Source organism: Alosa alosa, chromosome 13, assembly GCF_017589495.1.
Source record: "Alosa alosa isolate M-15738 ecotype Scorff River chromosome 13, AALO_Geno_1.1, whole genome shotgun sequence".
Classification (NCBI taxonomy): Eukaryota; Metazoa; Chordata; class Actinopteri; order Clupeiformes; family Clupeidae; genus Alosa; species Alosa alosa.
In genome coordinates this window covers 16,136,993-16,150,596 of record NC_063201.1, presented here as the reverse complement: position 1 = coordinate 16,150,596, position 13,604 = coordinate 16,136,993, and the positions used below count along the sequence as shown (strand labels likewise).

General features: G+C 41.5%; 1 protein-coding gene across 1 annotated transcript in view; it reads right to left on the bottom strand.

Moving 5' to 3' along the window:
* Positions 1–1,678: 1,678 nt before the first annotated feature.
* npr1b (natriuretic peptide receptor 1b) overlaps positions 1,679–13,604 on the bottom strand; it is a 62,733-nt gene continuing 50,807 nt past the window's right edge. Inside the window, exons 17-23 of the mRNA XM_048260417.1 lie at positions 6,939–7,107; positions 6,495–6,641; positions 5,802–5,925; positions 4,940–5,008; positions 4,555–4,729; positions 3,737–3,835; positions 1,679–3,073 (exon numbers count right to left, since the gene is read on the bottom strand). Of these exons, the coding sequence (XP_048116374.1) occupies positions 2,922–3,073; positions 3,737–3,835; positions 4,555–4,729; positions 4,940–5,008; positions 5,802–5,925; positions 6,495–6,641; positions 6,939–7,107 (935 nt within the window). The 3' untranslated portion in view covers positions 1,679–2,921. The remainder of the gene's footprint in view (positions 3,074–3,736; positions 3,836–4,554; positions 4,730–4,939; positions 5,009–5,801; positions 5,926–6,494; positions 6,642–6,938; positions 7,108–13,604) is intronic.

Genomic DNA, 13,604 nt, shown 5'->3' with positions numbered 1-13,604 from the left:
CAGATAGACTGGGCGGAGTTAGGCTGGTCCTGATGACACGACAACGGGTAGCAGGTCCAGGATATATAATCATGTCCCCAATTCATTGAGCCAAAGTAGGCTGGCTACCTAGGGTGAAGCAGCTTGCTGCAATGAAGAGAGCGACAGAGTCAGTTATGCCAACAGGAGAGGCGCAGATGGACAGCACAAAGGGCAATTACAAAACTCCAAGTTAAATTTCTTTAATAACCTCATCTGCACATAAACCACTTTTGAAAATGGGGAAAGAAATTCCGTCCACCAAGAAACTCTGCCAAGACAACTGTATCCGTCATATCAACTATCTTGACACACAGGTGTTTGCAATGAAACATCTTTCATTGCGCGACATGGTGGTGACACCCGACAGTGTTCCGAAATTTACAATTCCACCACTCTGCCAATCACGCCGTCGGGGACTTCAAAATCCGAGTGACCGGGAGGACACTGATTTTGGGACCTTGCGACGGCACACAATGCCGTGGTTAACGTTGTCGTCTGTCAGAGACAGGCATGTTAAGTCAAATGCTGGTGTGGAGTTCTTTTTGTCACAGTTTTCTAATGACATTTCAGCTGACCCGACCACCAGAGCAGCGATGTCTCTTCCTCACTTGACAAAAATCACAACTCCTTATGGATTTCTCGCGCTAGGAGAGAGCCCCTGCGTTCCAAGAAGAGAGTCGTTATTCTTCGAGGGCCATGCACACAGTGTGTGCGCCACTGAGGGCAAAGGCCTACAACATTCTGGGCATCCAACGTTAAGACGCCAGTCTTACTCCCTAACCGATATAGGAAACATTCCACATGAAGTGAAAACTCCTGCACGTTCGTTGTCCTGTGGTACTGCCAATGGTCTCCGTTGCGCGATCGGTCAGGCAGAAAAGTTTTGCCTCGCGGACTCCTGCCACCCCTCACCTGTCCCACCTTGCACTAAAGGACGGTTAACGCATATACTCAAAAAGCGCTTGGCATCGGTCAGGGCATTGACTCCCGGACAGCGCTCCAAATGAGAAGTTCGCATTTTGGGGACTCCAAGAGACATTCAGTGAACAAGATGGGAACCTTGTTATCGTTCCCATGAGTCGTAATGCATTTTAAACTAAATTGTTCCATAAGGTCATTTAACCAACTTGACTTGGCACTCTATAGCATCTTTGTCTCCATAGGCTACACCACTTTCCGTGGTGATGCCCCATAGGTGCCCACTTTGTAGGGAAGTAGGTCTACAGACAGACATCAATGAAAACTTCTGCTGTAACAGAGATCATAAATTAGCTGATGAGATAAAATATCTAATACTTGAACCATTATGCTGCTTTTGTCTGATGTCCTGAACATCAGAGGTTTCAGCCCAGCCAGTGACTTTACTGACAAATGTCTGTTTGGCAGATTGTGTTTCGTGACAACTGGAATGTCTAATAGTCTTTGCTACCCATCCGTCTTTAGTTTGTCTGAAAAGCAATGTGATGAATACATGAATAATAAAACATATTTTCTGTAGCGATGCTGTCCATAATTGTATGCAGTAAATTGTTTAATGTACACATGTTAATGTAGACCATGAATGCACATTACAGCAAATAAATGATTTTGGAAAGAATGGCAAAGACCATACGTCTCAATGGCACAACCTGGATTACCCTCCAGAGAAAACACTTCAGGCATTTGATCTTTTAATTCTTAAAAAAACAAACAACACAGACAGGAAAACAGGGTAACGGATCTTGGGAAGCTACATTATTATGTAAGTTACAATGAACTATTTAAACAATGAACAACAAATCACATCAAAAGTAACATAGTCTTTAAACCACCATATGGCACATGTATGGAACATAAAATACATAATCCCCTAGAAGACATTCTTCCTGTAAATCTATTGCCAAAGAATCCATTACTACAGACAATCTCAGTGTTTCACGATGATAAGAGAGTAGCTTCATCCATATAAACCTTTTGAATGTCAGCTGAAGCAGTGTCCTTTCATCGGTGATTTCTGAGCAATGACCAAAACTAGAGTTCATTGTTTTCAGGTCATCGCTGACAGTCTTGCTGATATACTATATTGTTGTGGCAAAGTACTCGATCCATTTCTCCCATAGGTCAATGAAACACTGAATCGGTTGAGCTCCAAGACAGGTGGCTAACCATACTGGCACCGGCAAAAACTGGAGTACCATCAACAAGTGTCCAACTTATTGCCAGGTTGTGTGACATAAAAGATATACATTGATACAACTACAAAGAATCACATCTTGGCAAGATATTTATACATAGCTGTCATTTTGAGCACATTTCCGGTGAATAATGATATTTAGTGTAAGTGAGCTAATGGTCTTCTGCTTCTATGCAGTTATTCTTTAGTGAGATTTACTTAAAGTGTTGTAGGAGTACCAACATAGTTATGCACACATTCTCTCTCTCTCTCTCTCTCTCTCACTCACACACACACACACGCACACACACACACACACAGTGTATTCAACATTTTATACCAAATAAGGCTCAGTTGTTTGTTCTTTGAAGTGCTTGAATATTTTCCAATGTGCCACGCCAGCCGGATTACATTACAGGACCACTAGATGGCAATGCTATATCATTAACCATTAACAAGACGAAGAGAGACACTGCCACCACCGGACTGAATTCTTCATTCTTGCAGAACCATATATGAGTGGTGTGAAAAACACTGAAACATTTACAAAGCAACAAAAGGCCAAATCCACACAATTGGGACAAGTGATAATAGAAAGTGTATTTTTTATTTTTTTGGTGGTGGTGGTGGTGGTGAGGGGTGCGATTCAAGAGTATGCGTACTTCTAGAGTTTCTTTTGTGTCGTGGCCAACAGTGACCCCCCATCCTCAACCCGTTTGTCCATTCTGTCACAGGCCGCAGAAAGCGTTTAGTCACTGTCACTTGTGCTCTCCCCCAGTAGCCAGTAGGTCCTCATCTTCCCCTTGCCTTTCATCTCCACATCTCCTCTCAGCTCCAGCTGGAAACAGTTGAACTCCAGCAGCACATTGTGTGTTGCCTCTGACAAATGGATTCTCAAGGCTAAAAGGTGGAGAGAGGAAGGAAGAGAGAGAATGAGAGAGAGAGAGAGAGTACAGGAGAGGTAAGAGATTGAGAGAGAAAGAGAGAGAGTCAGTAATTAGTCAGTTAGTCATAGCATGAGAAGTCACACATTGCTGATGTCAACACGCAAACAGTAGAGTCACCTTTGATGCCAGGTGTGAATATCACTCTTTTAACTGAAGCTGTCCAACGCAGAGCACACAGTCCATGTGGAGCGTGATGCGGTGTCTATGTTATGCAGATGCATTAATTAGGTGATCCCTAATTTGATTCCAGCCTCACCCAGACCTTTCCTCTTCCATCCGTGGCAATTATACTGCCTTTGATCCATATTGAATGAGGCTGGATCTTTCCCTGGGTGGAGGGTATTAGTTACCTTGTGCCATCTATACTTGCTACTGTCATTCTCATTTCTCTAGTAGCCACAGTCAGCTGAATTCTATTCCATTCTCTTATGTTACTGCACAGGGATAAAAATGGAAAGAGCCACCTCAGTGCATAATGATGTGCTGATTGCTCAGTGTGGAGAGGTGGAGCTCACAGCACAGAGGATGGGACTGAGAATAAAGTGAGACAATGACTTTGGTAAAAAAATGGAAATGAGTCCTATCCTGTAGTTCAAATTTGAGTATTCGGTGTTACCTTCGCCAGTGGATTCCATGCGAGAGGATGTGTTGACCGTGTCTCCAAAGAGACAATACCGAGGCATTTTCAGTCCAACCACACCGGCGCAAACAGGGCCTGTACATACACACACACACACACACACACACACACACACACACACACACACACATCCAAACAAAGAACATTGACACTCATCTGGTGCAGAGGTCGATGGGAAGGACAGCTGCACAATGCAGATAAAAAACACTTTGTTCCTTTCAGCATTTCCTCTTAAGGCTCAGTGGGCAAGATGACCTCCTCTTTTAGTACCAGTGGTCTGGTGGTTATTGTCAAGCAAAACTAACAACTCATCATCAGTCTCTTCAAACATTAATGATATGCATGAAGAGTTCAGATACAAAACCCTCTAAATCCGTCTGATTACTTTTCTTTTAAATGAGCAGGTTAAATGAGCATGTTTTTGCCAACAAATCAATATTTCAGACCAAGAAGAGTGTGGTATTTAGCTAGCCCTGGCAGCAAATGTAATTTGCCGCCGCTAGGGGCGCGTCTAGATTTCTAGGCTAGTATTTAGCAGGTTTTGAAGCTAAATTATTTGATTAACGTATACTTTGTGTGGAGAGCATTCACTCACCATCGTTATCTCATTTGACAGAGGTGGCGTTTAGAGGCTTTTGCATCTGAACTCTTCATATATACCTCCACATGCATACCTTTTATCACTGCATTGAGGATATGGACAATTCATATAATTTAAACTACAGGTGCTTTGTTGTGAAATATTTGTATACTATTAACATGGCATTCAATGCATAAGCATGTCCAAGACTCACCGCTGTGGATTCCTATGCGCAGTTTAAGCTGCTGATCCGGCCGGTGGCGTATCTTGAACGTTCGCACAGCCTTCAGTAAAGCTAACGACATGCGGGCAATCTCCCGACCGTGCATCTTCCCGTTGCGAACCGGGAGGCCGGACACCACCATATAGGCATCTCCAATAGTCTCCACCTGGGGAATAACCAGGAGAACAGTTATGCGGGAGACTTTTTAAACAAGGAATGGATTTGATTTATATCCAGGTGTTTTTCAAGTGCATCAGTAGATTTCTTCATCATAAACTCAGTCATGCACTCTTAGCCTACATGATTCAGTTCATCTACTGGCATCATTATGGCTAAGTGGGTGTCAAAAGAGTGGTTGAAACGTGACTCTGCATACCTTGTAAACATCAAAGTTATCAATGATGGCATCAAAGCAAGTGTAGAGATCATTGAGAAGGGTCACCACCTGAGTGATAAACAAACAAAGAGGCAAAGCTGTCAGAGAGAGACCCCACAGGAATAAAAGACAGATAGACAGAGAAAGACAGAGAGAAATAGAGAAAGAAAGAGAGAAATGGAGAAAGACAGAGAGAAAGAGATGGAGAATCAAATCAACTGGGAATCAAATCAAATCAAGTCGAGTCACTTTATTTGTATAGCACATTTAAAAACAACAGGACAGGAGTTGACCCAAAGTGCTTCACAAATAATGCAGAGAAGTAATTGCCTGTGCATACAAACATAGAAACAAAGCCCAGAGTTACAAGGATTGAAGGAGGGATGACATAATAGATAAAAGATAAAAAAGACATAAAAGATAAGAAGATAAAATTTAAATAAAAGACATAAAAAATAAAATGATGAATTCAAGTAAATAGGGATGAAATAAACAAATAAATAACCATAATAAAACAAAGTAAAACAACAGGCAGTAAAAACATAATTATGATGCAGTTAAAAAACTGAATAAACAGCAAAATAAAGTTCATGAGTAGAAGGGTGCATCAGGAGGAACTAAAAGTAAGAGAGAAAAGGCGGGTCTTTAGATTGGACTTAAAACTAGCAACTGCAAAAACACTTGATGTGAAAAGAAAAGGTGTTCCAGGAGCAGCTACAAAGAAAGTAAAATGAAAAAACTTAATTGTGTGACTTCTGAACATCAAAAGTCTTGGTGCATGGTTAAAGATGGAACTGCAGAATTGCAGGTCTGGTGAAACGAGACAGAGAGGGAATGTGCTCATTGATTTCGGTCTTCCTACCTGCATGGGAGTGCTGGCTGCGGAGAGGGCAGTGAACCCAACTATATCACTGAAGTAGATGGTGACCGAGTCAAATGCCTCAGCCTGGACCGTCTCCCCCCTCTTCAACTGTTCTGCAACTGAGCTGCAGACCACACAATAGGAATGAGTCAGAGTGTAGGTTTTGTAACTCTGGAAAAATGAATGCAGGGCAAACATCAATTAACCTTTGTATTTTTTATGACGATTTCACCATGACCTCATACCAAGGTGTTTACATTGTACAGCGCATGATCTAAATTACACAGTAACGCATCATTGACCCAATCTTTCTTACTTAGGTCAAACAGAACTACCCAAGCCTTTTATTGGCCTGACTTTGCACTAGTATTTTATTGACTGTCTATGCACAATTTCAACCAAATTTTGCTGCTCTTATTTTTTCATTATTATATGTGCCCTCTTATTTACTTATTTACTTACTTTTTTGTTTACTTGAATGTTATGTTTGTCTGTGGACTTAAATTGGTAAAATATGTCTTGTCTTCACCGTGGGATAGTGAGAAACGTAATTTCGATCTCTTTGTACTGTATGTCTGGAACATGTGAAGAAATTGACAATAAAGCTGACTTTGACTTTGACTTTTGACTTATCTGACTTGTCCAAAACACCGTGCTTGAAACCAGAGGCTGTGGGGTGAATAAGTGACTCACTGTGGAAGGATCTGGTAAAGAAGTGCCTCCGCTTTGCGCTTCTCCTCCAGGTAAGCCTGCGTCCTCTCCTCCACCAACTCCTCCAAGTTATTGGCATACTGCTCCATTCGCGAGAGCAGGTTGTCCAGGATATTACTGCTGTGCTCCCTGCGGTCAGACACGTGGGAGGGAAAGCGAATTGTTGATTAGCACCGCACCGCACCACACACACACACACACACACACACACACACACACACACATTTACCGTAATTGTCATAAACAATTTGATAAAGAAGTCCAAGTCAGTCAACAAGTGGTAAGAACTTCCACGACATACTATGAGCTTTATAGCTAATTGCTCAGCTGGAATGCCGTAATGAAATGACCTGGCTCAGTGGAGCACAGGGGTACTCTCCCATCTCTTCCCTGGGCCTAGACATTGTGTACAGGCAGCCCACACACCTGTTCTGCTTGCGCAACTGCATTTTGATGTGGTTGAACTCCAGCCTCTCACACGGGTCCTCGGCCCAGCAGCGCTGCATTAGCTGGCCCAGCTCCTCACTGTGTATCTGGGGGTTGACGGTGGGACGCAGGTGCGGGCACTCGCCCATGGCCAGGCGGTCAATGATCTCTGTGGAGGAGCACAGAGAAGGACGAGGAGGAGAGGTTAGGAGGAAGGGGCAGCATCCTATACCATATACCATAAGGGTCTAGTGCCCACAAGGACCTAGGTTCGAGTCTGGCCTGAAATAATTTCTCAATTCTACTCCTCATCTCTCTCCCACTCATCTCCTGTCTTCTGCCCTATCAGTAAAGGGCAGAAAATCGCAAAGATGAAACTTTTCAAAAATAAGAAAAAGACAAAAGGGATAAAAGGTGAGGGGCAGTCAAGATAGATTCACTGTACATTATTATTATTATTCAATGGACATTACAAAGATGGTTTGTCTGTCAACCAGAAATTTGTCTTATCCTCTCATCGAGTCTGAGACAGGAAATAAAGCTAACCCATTTGATGACCTCATAAACGAGGTTGATCAAGGACATATTTTCAATCACGAGCGACTATCTCTGCCTCTTATTATGAGGCCGCTAGCGAAGCGGTCATATAGGGATTGTCAAAGTTTTTTTTTTTTTTTTTTTTCACAGTCATCTACTTCCTGAATTTTTGGTCAACGATACCCGGGACACCGAACCACCGGGGTACATGAAATTTGGTGGGTATGTAGCCCCACTAGACTTTTACAGAAAAATTTTGTTTGGTCCCCGTGGGCCACTCCCCCTCCGCCTCAACGCTGGGCCCCCCGAAACCCAAAAAATGTTTTTCCTAAATAACTACCTGAAAAAGGATGACATTTTTTTTTCCATCAACCTAAATAACTCATTTGTGATTTGCACATTAAAAATGAAAAACTTCAGTTAAGATGTTCAGAACTGCACCAGTATGGATGAATTCTCTGGGGTATGCCATGTTTTCAGAGGCGGTTTTATTTGGTATTTGTTGGTCGTTTGTCTAGATGGGCATCGTTGCCGTAATTTTGTTGGAAGTTAATCAGTGGGTTGGAAAGACACTAGCCCATAATCAGAGACTCATTGGGTGATTTGGATGCCAAAATTTATGTTTATCGGACATGCTTGTTTTACTGAAAGATAACCTGTCAGCATACAGCACATTTTTGCTCAAAGTCTCAAAAGCATCTGAGTCAACGTTCATTCCCAAACACCCATATAGGCTACTTCAATCCTCTATTTTCAAAGGTGATTCAAGTAAGGAAGAGCATGACTCAAAGTAAAGTAACTGAAACTACATAAATTGTCAAAGTGAATCATTTGTGTTTGCCAATGTAGATTTATTAACGCACATCTCCAAAATCAAATCGTCCAGCCTACAAATTTTTAAACCAGATGTTTTAGAGCGCTGAGATGTATTCAGGGCAGGGCTGTACCTACACATATTTGTACGTGCTACAAAAATCATTCTTTGTGATGGATGATTTAGTACCAACGTTACACAGGTCAGATACAGTTTTGCCTTTAGGCTTTTTGTTTGCGTGTTTAAAGGAGTCGATGTGCTTTGATTCCAGCTTGGTAGTTGTAGTTTATGCGATTAAAAAACACGTGTGTGTGAAGTATCTAAACAATGATAACGCTTTAATTATGGCTGCTTTAGCCACAGACCTTGAGCTGTACAGTGGGTTGGGTTCCATTTAGAACTGTCCACTTCATTCACCCAGCTACGTGAATGTATTAGCCTACTACTGATATGCAAAACTATTAACTTTTCGCCAAGAGGTGGCAGCTTAAGTCCGCTTGATACTGTAAGCCATTGGTTCCCAAAGGAGATTTTATTTGGGTCGCCAGCATAGCCTAGTGACAATTTGTGTTGTGTAATAGGCCTATCATAGGGCCTACCTTATATAGCTTATAGTTTGTTAACAGCCACGGTTTTGTCCCTCTATGCATTTTTGCATTTAGAATAGCTCTGAAACCGGGGGGCGGGGGCGCCAGTGCGTGGATATCTCAATCGCAAAATTAAACAATATTTCTATCGGGCGCCTACCATGGACTAGGCTGGGTGAAAATCAAAAGATTGCGTCAAAAGATTTAGCTTGGTCTGGCGAAAGCCAGACTAACCATGGACCTCATAGTTGCAAAATGCAAAGGAACATAAATCAGCATATTATTTACTCTTTCTGCTGTTAAAGAATGTGTTTGTGTTGTATGTATGCTGCTGCTGAGACCTTCAATAAAGTATCTATCTATCTATCTATCTATCTATCTATATTATTTGCACAAACAATAACGGACAGTAGCTCTTCAACTTGGCCTGTTAAAATGTGTATGAACAGTCTCGCAACGCATTTCATGAAGTCCCTTTTGGACATGTCAGTTATTTGCACCACTGGGTAAAACGGCATTTTGTTTTAGACTACTGGTATTTAATTTGTGCATTGACAATAAAGCTGAATATCATATGAACTAGATGACTAAACTTATGAATATGTAGAAGAAGAAACATTCACAAAAATCCATGACATGACCTCTCTTCTTGATAGCTGTTGAAAACTGCATGGAACTGACAGGGATTGTTTTGTTTAATAATAAATAAATAAATACATTATGCTGCTACCTTCTGCTTTTCCCAAATACAATGTAGCCTACAGGTGTACCTTTCATCAGTCTAGTTGCAATGGATGGACTGTGATGAACTGCCCTACTTGTGATTGTTTAGAGATTTTAAAGGTTTTATAACAATGCTACACATTTTTTAGTAAGTGCTACAAATCTATTCACCTTTGCAGCGCCAGTAGGCAACTTTGTGTGCAGAATGTGTGCAAACACACATTCCAAACAAGCATACACAAAAGTTTCAAGAGTGGGGGGTGGAGTAGAAGATGGAGACAGATTCATTAATATGATTTAATTTCGCGGAATGGATGTACAGGACTGAGCGGCGGTCATATTTTGTACCGCTATTCAGGAAATACACCTATTCTGATTGCTCATTTGCTTTGCTCTGTCATCACCTCACCTGTTGTATGTGTCACAAGGTCGGTTCGTTTGCCGCTCACGGGCCTCGAACACGCCACCTTGACACACACCGGCATGGGAGACGAACGCTCTAACCACTGAGCTAAAAGCCCAGGCTTCCAACTGAAGAATGCTATTAAAATTGTCTCCTTAATCCCAAATGGAGATACAGTTGACCGAGTAGATTCCAGTGTAGTTAAGAGCAGGTAAAACTTGAGGCTGGCTTGCAAAAGAATAGTTCTTTATTCTGGATGTAACAACAGAGTTCTGGTAACCCTGTTGTACGCACAGCACAGCACAGTGTTGCAAGGTGAAGCCAAGGTAAGAAACTGAAGCAAAGATCTGGGAAACTTCTGGCTAATTATAATACCAGAATATACATTCACGTCTGGGGTCAAATTGGAGGGGGGGAAACAGACAGTGATATAGCCTTATTCAATTAAGACGTCTTGTGGGGGAACCATTAGTTAGGTACACCATTTGCTATTGTAAGGTGACAACATTCTGTCTGCTTACAATAAACATCCTGTCCTCGCAGTTTCTGCAGTATTAAACAAAGAACCAAAAGAATGACATACAGAAAACCACTAAAATCTAACACAACTCAGCGGTTAGAAGCGTTCTTAAGGTTAGGGCTGTGAGGATTTACACACAGGCTAGCTCAGTCTGCCTCCGTTACATATGCATATCCCTTCTTCTTTTAAACCTCCTTCATCTATTTTTTGTCTGTGTTAGCTTTTATATTCATTGTTTGCATTTTCATCTCATGAACAGGTTAACCTTTGGGTATTTCACAAAGGCTCCTAACAAAATTAAAAGTGTTTGGGTTTTCCGCATCTATTCTGTAAAAACTATTTTCTTTTGTTTTCTCTATTTTTAGTATTTTTATGCAAATTATGTTCTGGGAGTCATTTATATATTTTTTCATATTTAAACTTCCTATGACTGCCACAAACACAAATATTCCAGGACTTTCTTTTCCTGATGCAACTAGCACTAGCGGCCTGCAAGGCTATTCTACTGTACGTATATCAAATATTATATATAAATCTTATAGCCATAGCACCATAGTGCTTTTCCATATAGCTGTAATTACAGAATCTCAACCTCAGACTGCAACTGACACATCTGAGCTTCGCTGAGCACACTAGCTAAATTATATTGACATTTTCAAGGCCAGTCATAGGACTACGCACAGAATGTCCTCAAACGGAGGAAAGTACTAAGGAATCATGTGTTTATGTTGACAGAGCTTTGTTTTTGCTTGTGTTTGTGTTGACAGAGCTTTGTTTTTGTGTTCCAGATGAGCTCCAACAGATGGTCAGCTAAGTTTGAGTGGAATGTTCAGCACTAATGCAATTCTGTAACACTCATATCATTCTACACTCACTCTCTGTCACCCTTGTTTCAGTGGGGGTGTCTGGCATCAGGACCAATACAAAACTAATTCTGGCTGTGCTTCAAGTCTCAATAGGGTGGCCAGACGTCCTGCTTTAGGAAGGACAGTCCTGATTTTCAATGCCTTGTCCTGCGTCCTGCACAACATCAAGCAGGACGCGTATTTGTCCTGCTTTTTGAGACAGGGTTGAAGAGCAGAGTTCTAGAATCTTTGCTGGGACGCAGCACAACGTCCAATGCAGTAACATATCTAGTCTAACAAATGATTGACTAAGAGCGGTGTGAGATAAATATCTGAGCAGATATCATTGGTTAAAAACGTAAACAAGGCTCTATGTGCTGCTACGTCATGTATTCCGGCTTCATTGACAGAAAGTTAGACTACTGGTTAGCGCTTCGGACTTGTAACCGGAGAGTTGCCAGTTCAAACCCGACCAGTAGGAACAGCTGAAGTGCCCTTGAGCAAGGCTCCTAACCCCTCACTGCTCCCAGAGCGTCGCTGTAGCAGGCAGCTCACTGCGTCGGGATTAGTGTGTGCTTCACCTCTCTGTGTGTTCACTGTGTGCTGAGTGTGTTTCACCAATTCACGGATTGGGATAAATGCAGAGACTGAATTTCCTTCATGGGATCAAAAGAGTATACATACTTTATACACAGACACACACCACAAGGTATTGAATAAATACAAATACTGTGAACAAACACTTTTTGACTTTTCATTAATATTTTTTCCTATTCAGCTACACAAACATCATCTTTAAACTTTAACGGACACCCCCCCCCCCCATCCCCACCTCCCCCCAACATTCAAAATCAATTGTATGCACCATTTTGCTATGTAGCATAGATATTATACACCATGTGAAAGCTTGGACTCTTGGGAATCCAAAAATGTCAAATTGAATCCCTGCTGCCCTCTTCCCCCTCCTCCGCTTTTGGTGCTACCCTGACCTCTGGCTGCAGGGTAGCTGCAGCACAATAAGTAGATGCAACATATTGGGTACTGAAATATTCACAAGAATCCATAGAAATTGAATCTTCATGTTGTTTTATCCAATATTAGTTGTGCAGATGTATAGTGTATCTTATACAAAACCATTGAACCAACAAAGTAAATGCAAAAATAGAGACTTATGTGTAATTATTCCATATTTTGTGTAGTCATTCTATATCAGGACACCTGACATACAATCCAAATAGTCTACAAGAAACCTCTGTTAGACTTTACTTTGAGACCAAGGTTATGCTTCTAGAGTGGTTGCTACACAGTAAGGCTTTTATTGTCAGTATGCATTTTGGGTAACCAAAAGTCCTATGGGGAGTTTCCATAGGGCGTTTTACAAAACGCATAAGCATACCTTGGTAAATCTTGGTCTCTAAAGTACTCATTTTTCATTCTATATTGATCTACCTTTGCACAAAGCTTCACAAGACCTGGTGCTAGGGCTCAGTTGTGTTTCTAAGTCCATTCAAGTGACCTAGAGGGCTGAATTATGGTCAGTTCAAAGATGCTTGCAATCCGGCAGGAAGAAAAAACTATATTCTAGCCTCTATAGTCCTGTGTCAGTACATCACAGTTATTCTTACGGTCTCTAAAGAGGTCAAGCATTTGATGGTGGGCCAAATTGGGTGAGAACAGTGGCTTCTAGAGTATAAGAACAGTGCGATGTCGGGATAAAAGCCTAGAGATGGCCTGGCCGTAATAGTTAAACCACACAAAATTGTATTGTAAATGAGAGTATACCAGAGTCTTATGTACACCATAGTAATTTATTGATATGCCGCATAATGTCCTGCTTTTTGGTGTTATGGAAATGGTCACCCTAAGTCCCAATAAAAAACACAAGACCTTTTCAGAATACCAAGCTGTTATTCAACATTTTAATGACTGAATACTGTCAAAGTTGTAGGTATCAATGACATTTCAAACATATGTTTAGTCATACTTTCCTGGTGTTCACTTGCAGCACAATGACCACATACTAGCATTCTACCCTGTGGTCTTATTGCCTTGCTTGCATATGGCAGTAGAGAGAGAGTCTATATTTCAAGAAGGCATGATGATCGATGTGAGTGGCCAGCCCATCTTAATGGGGATCTACTTGGATGGTGTGCATTAAAAGCAGGATGTAGCACTGTTAGTGGTGGCTAATGAGTTTAAGGAAACAGAAATAGCCAAGCCAGCTGCACAAAGAAACA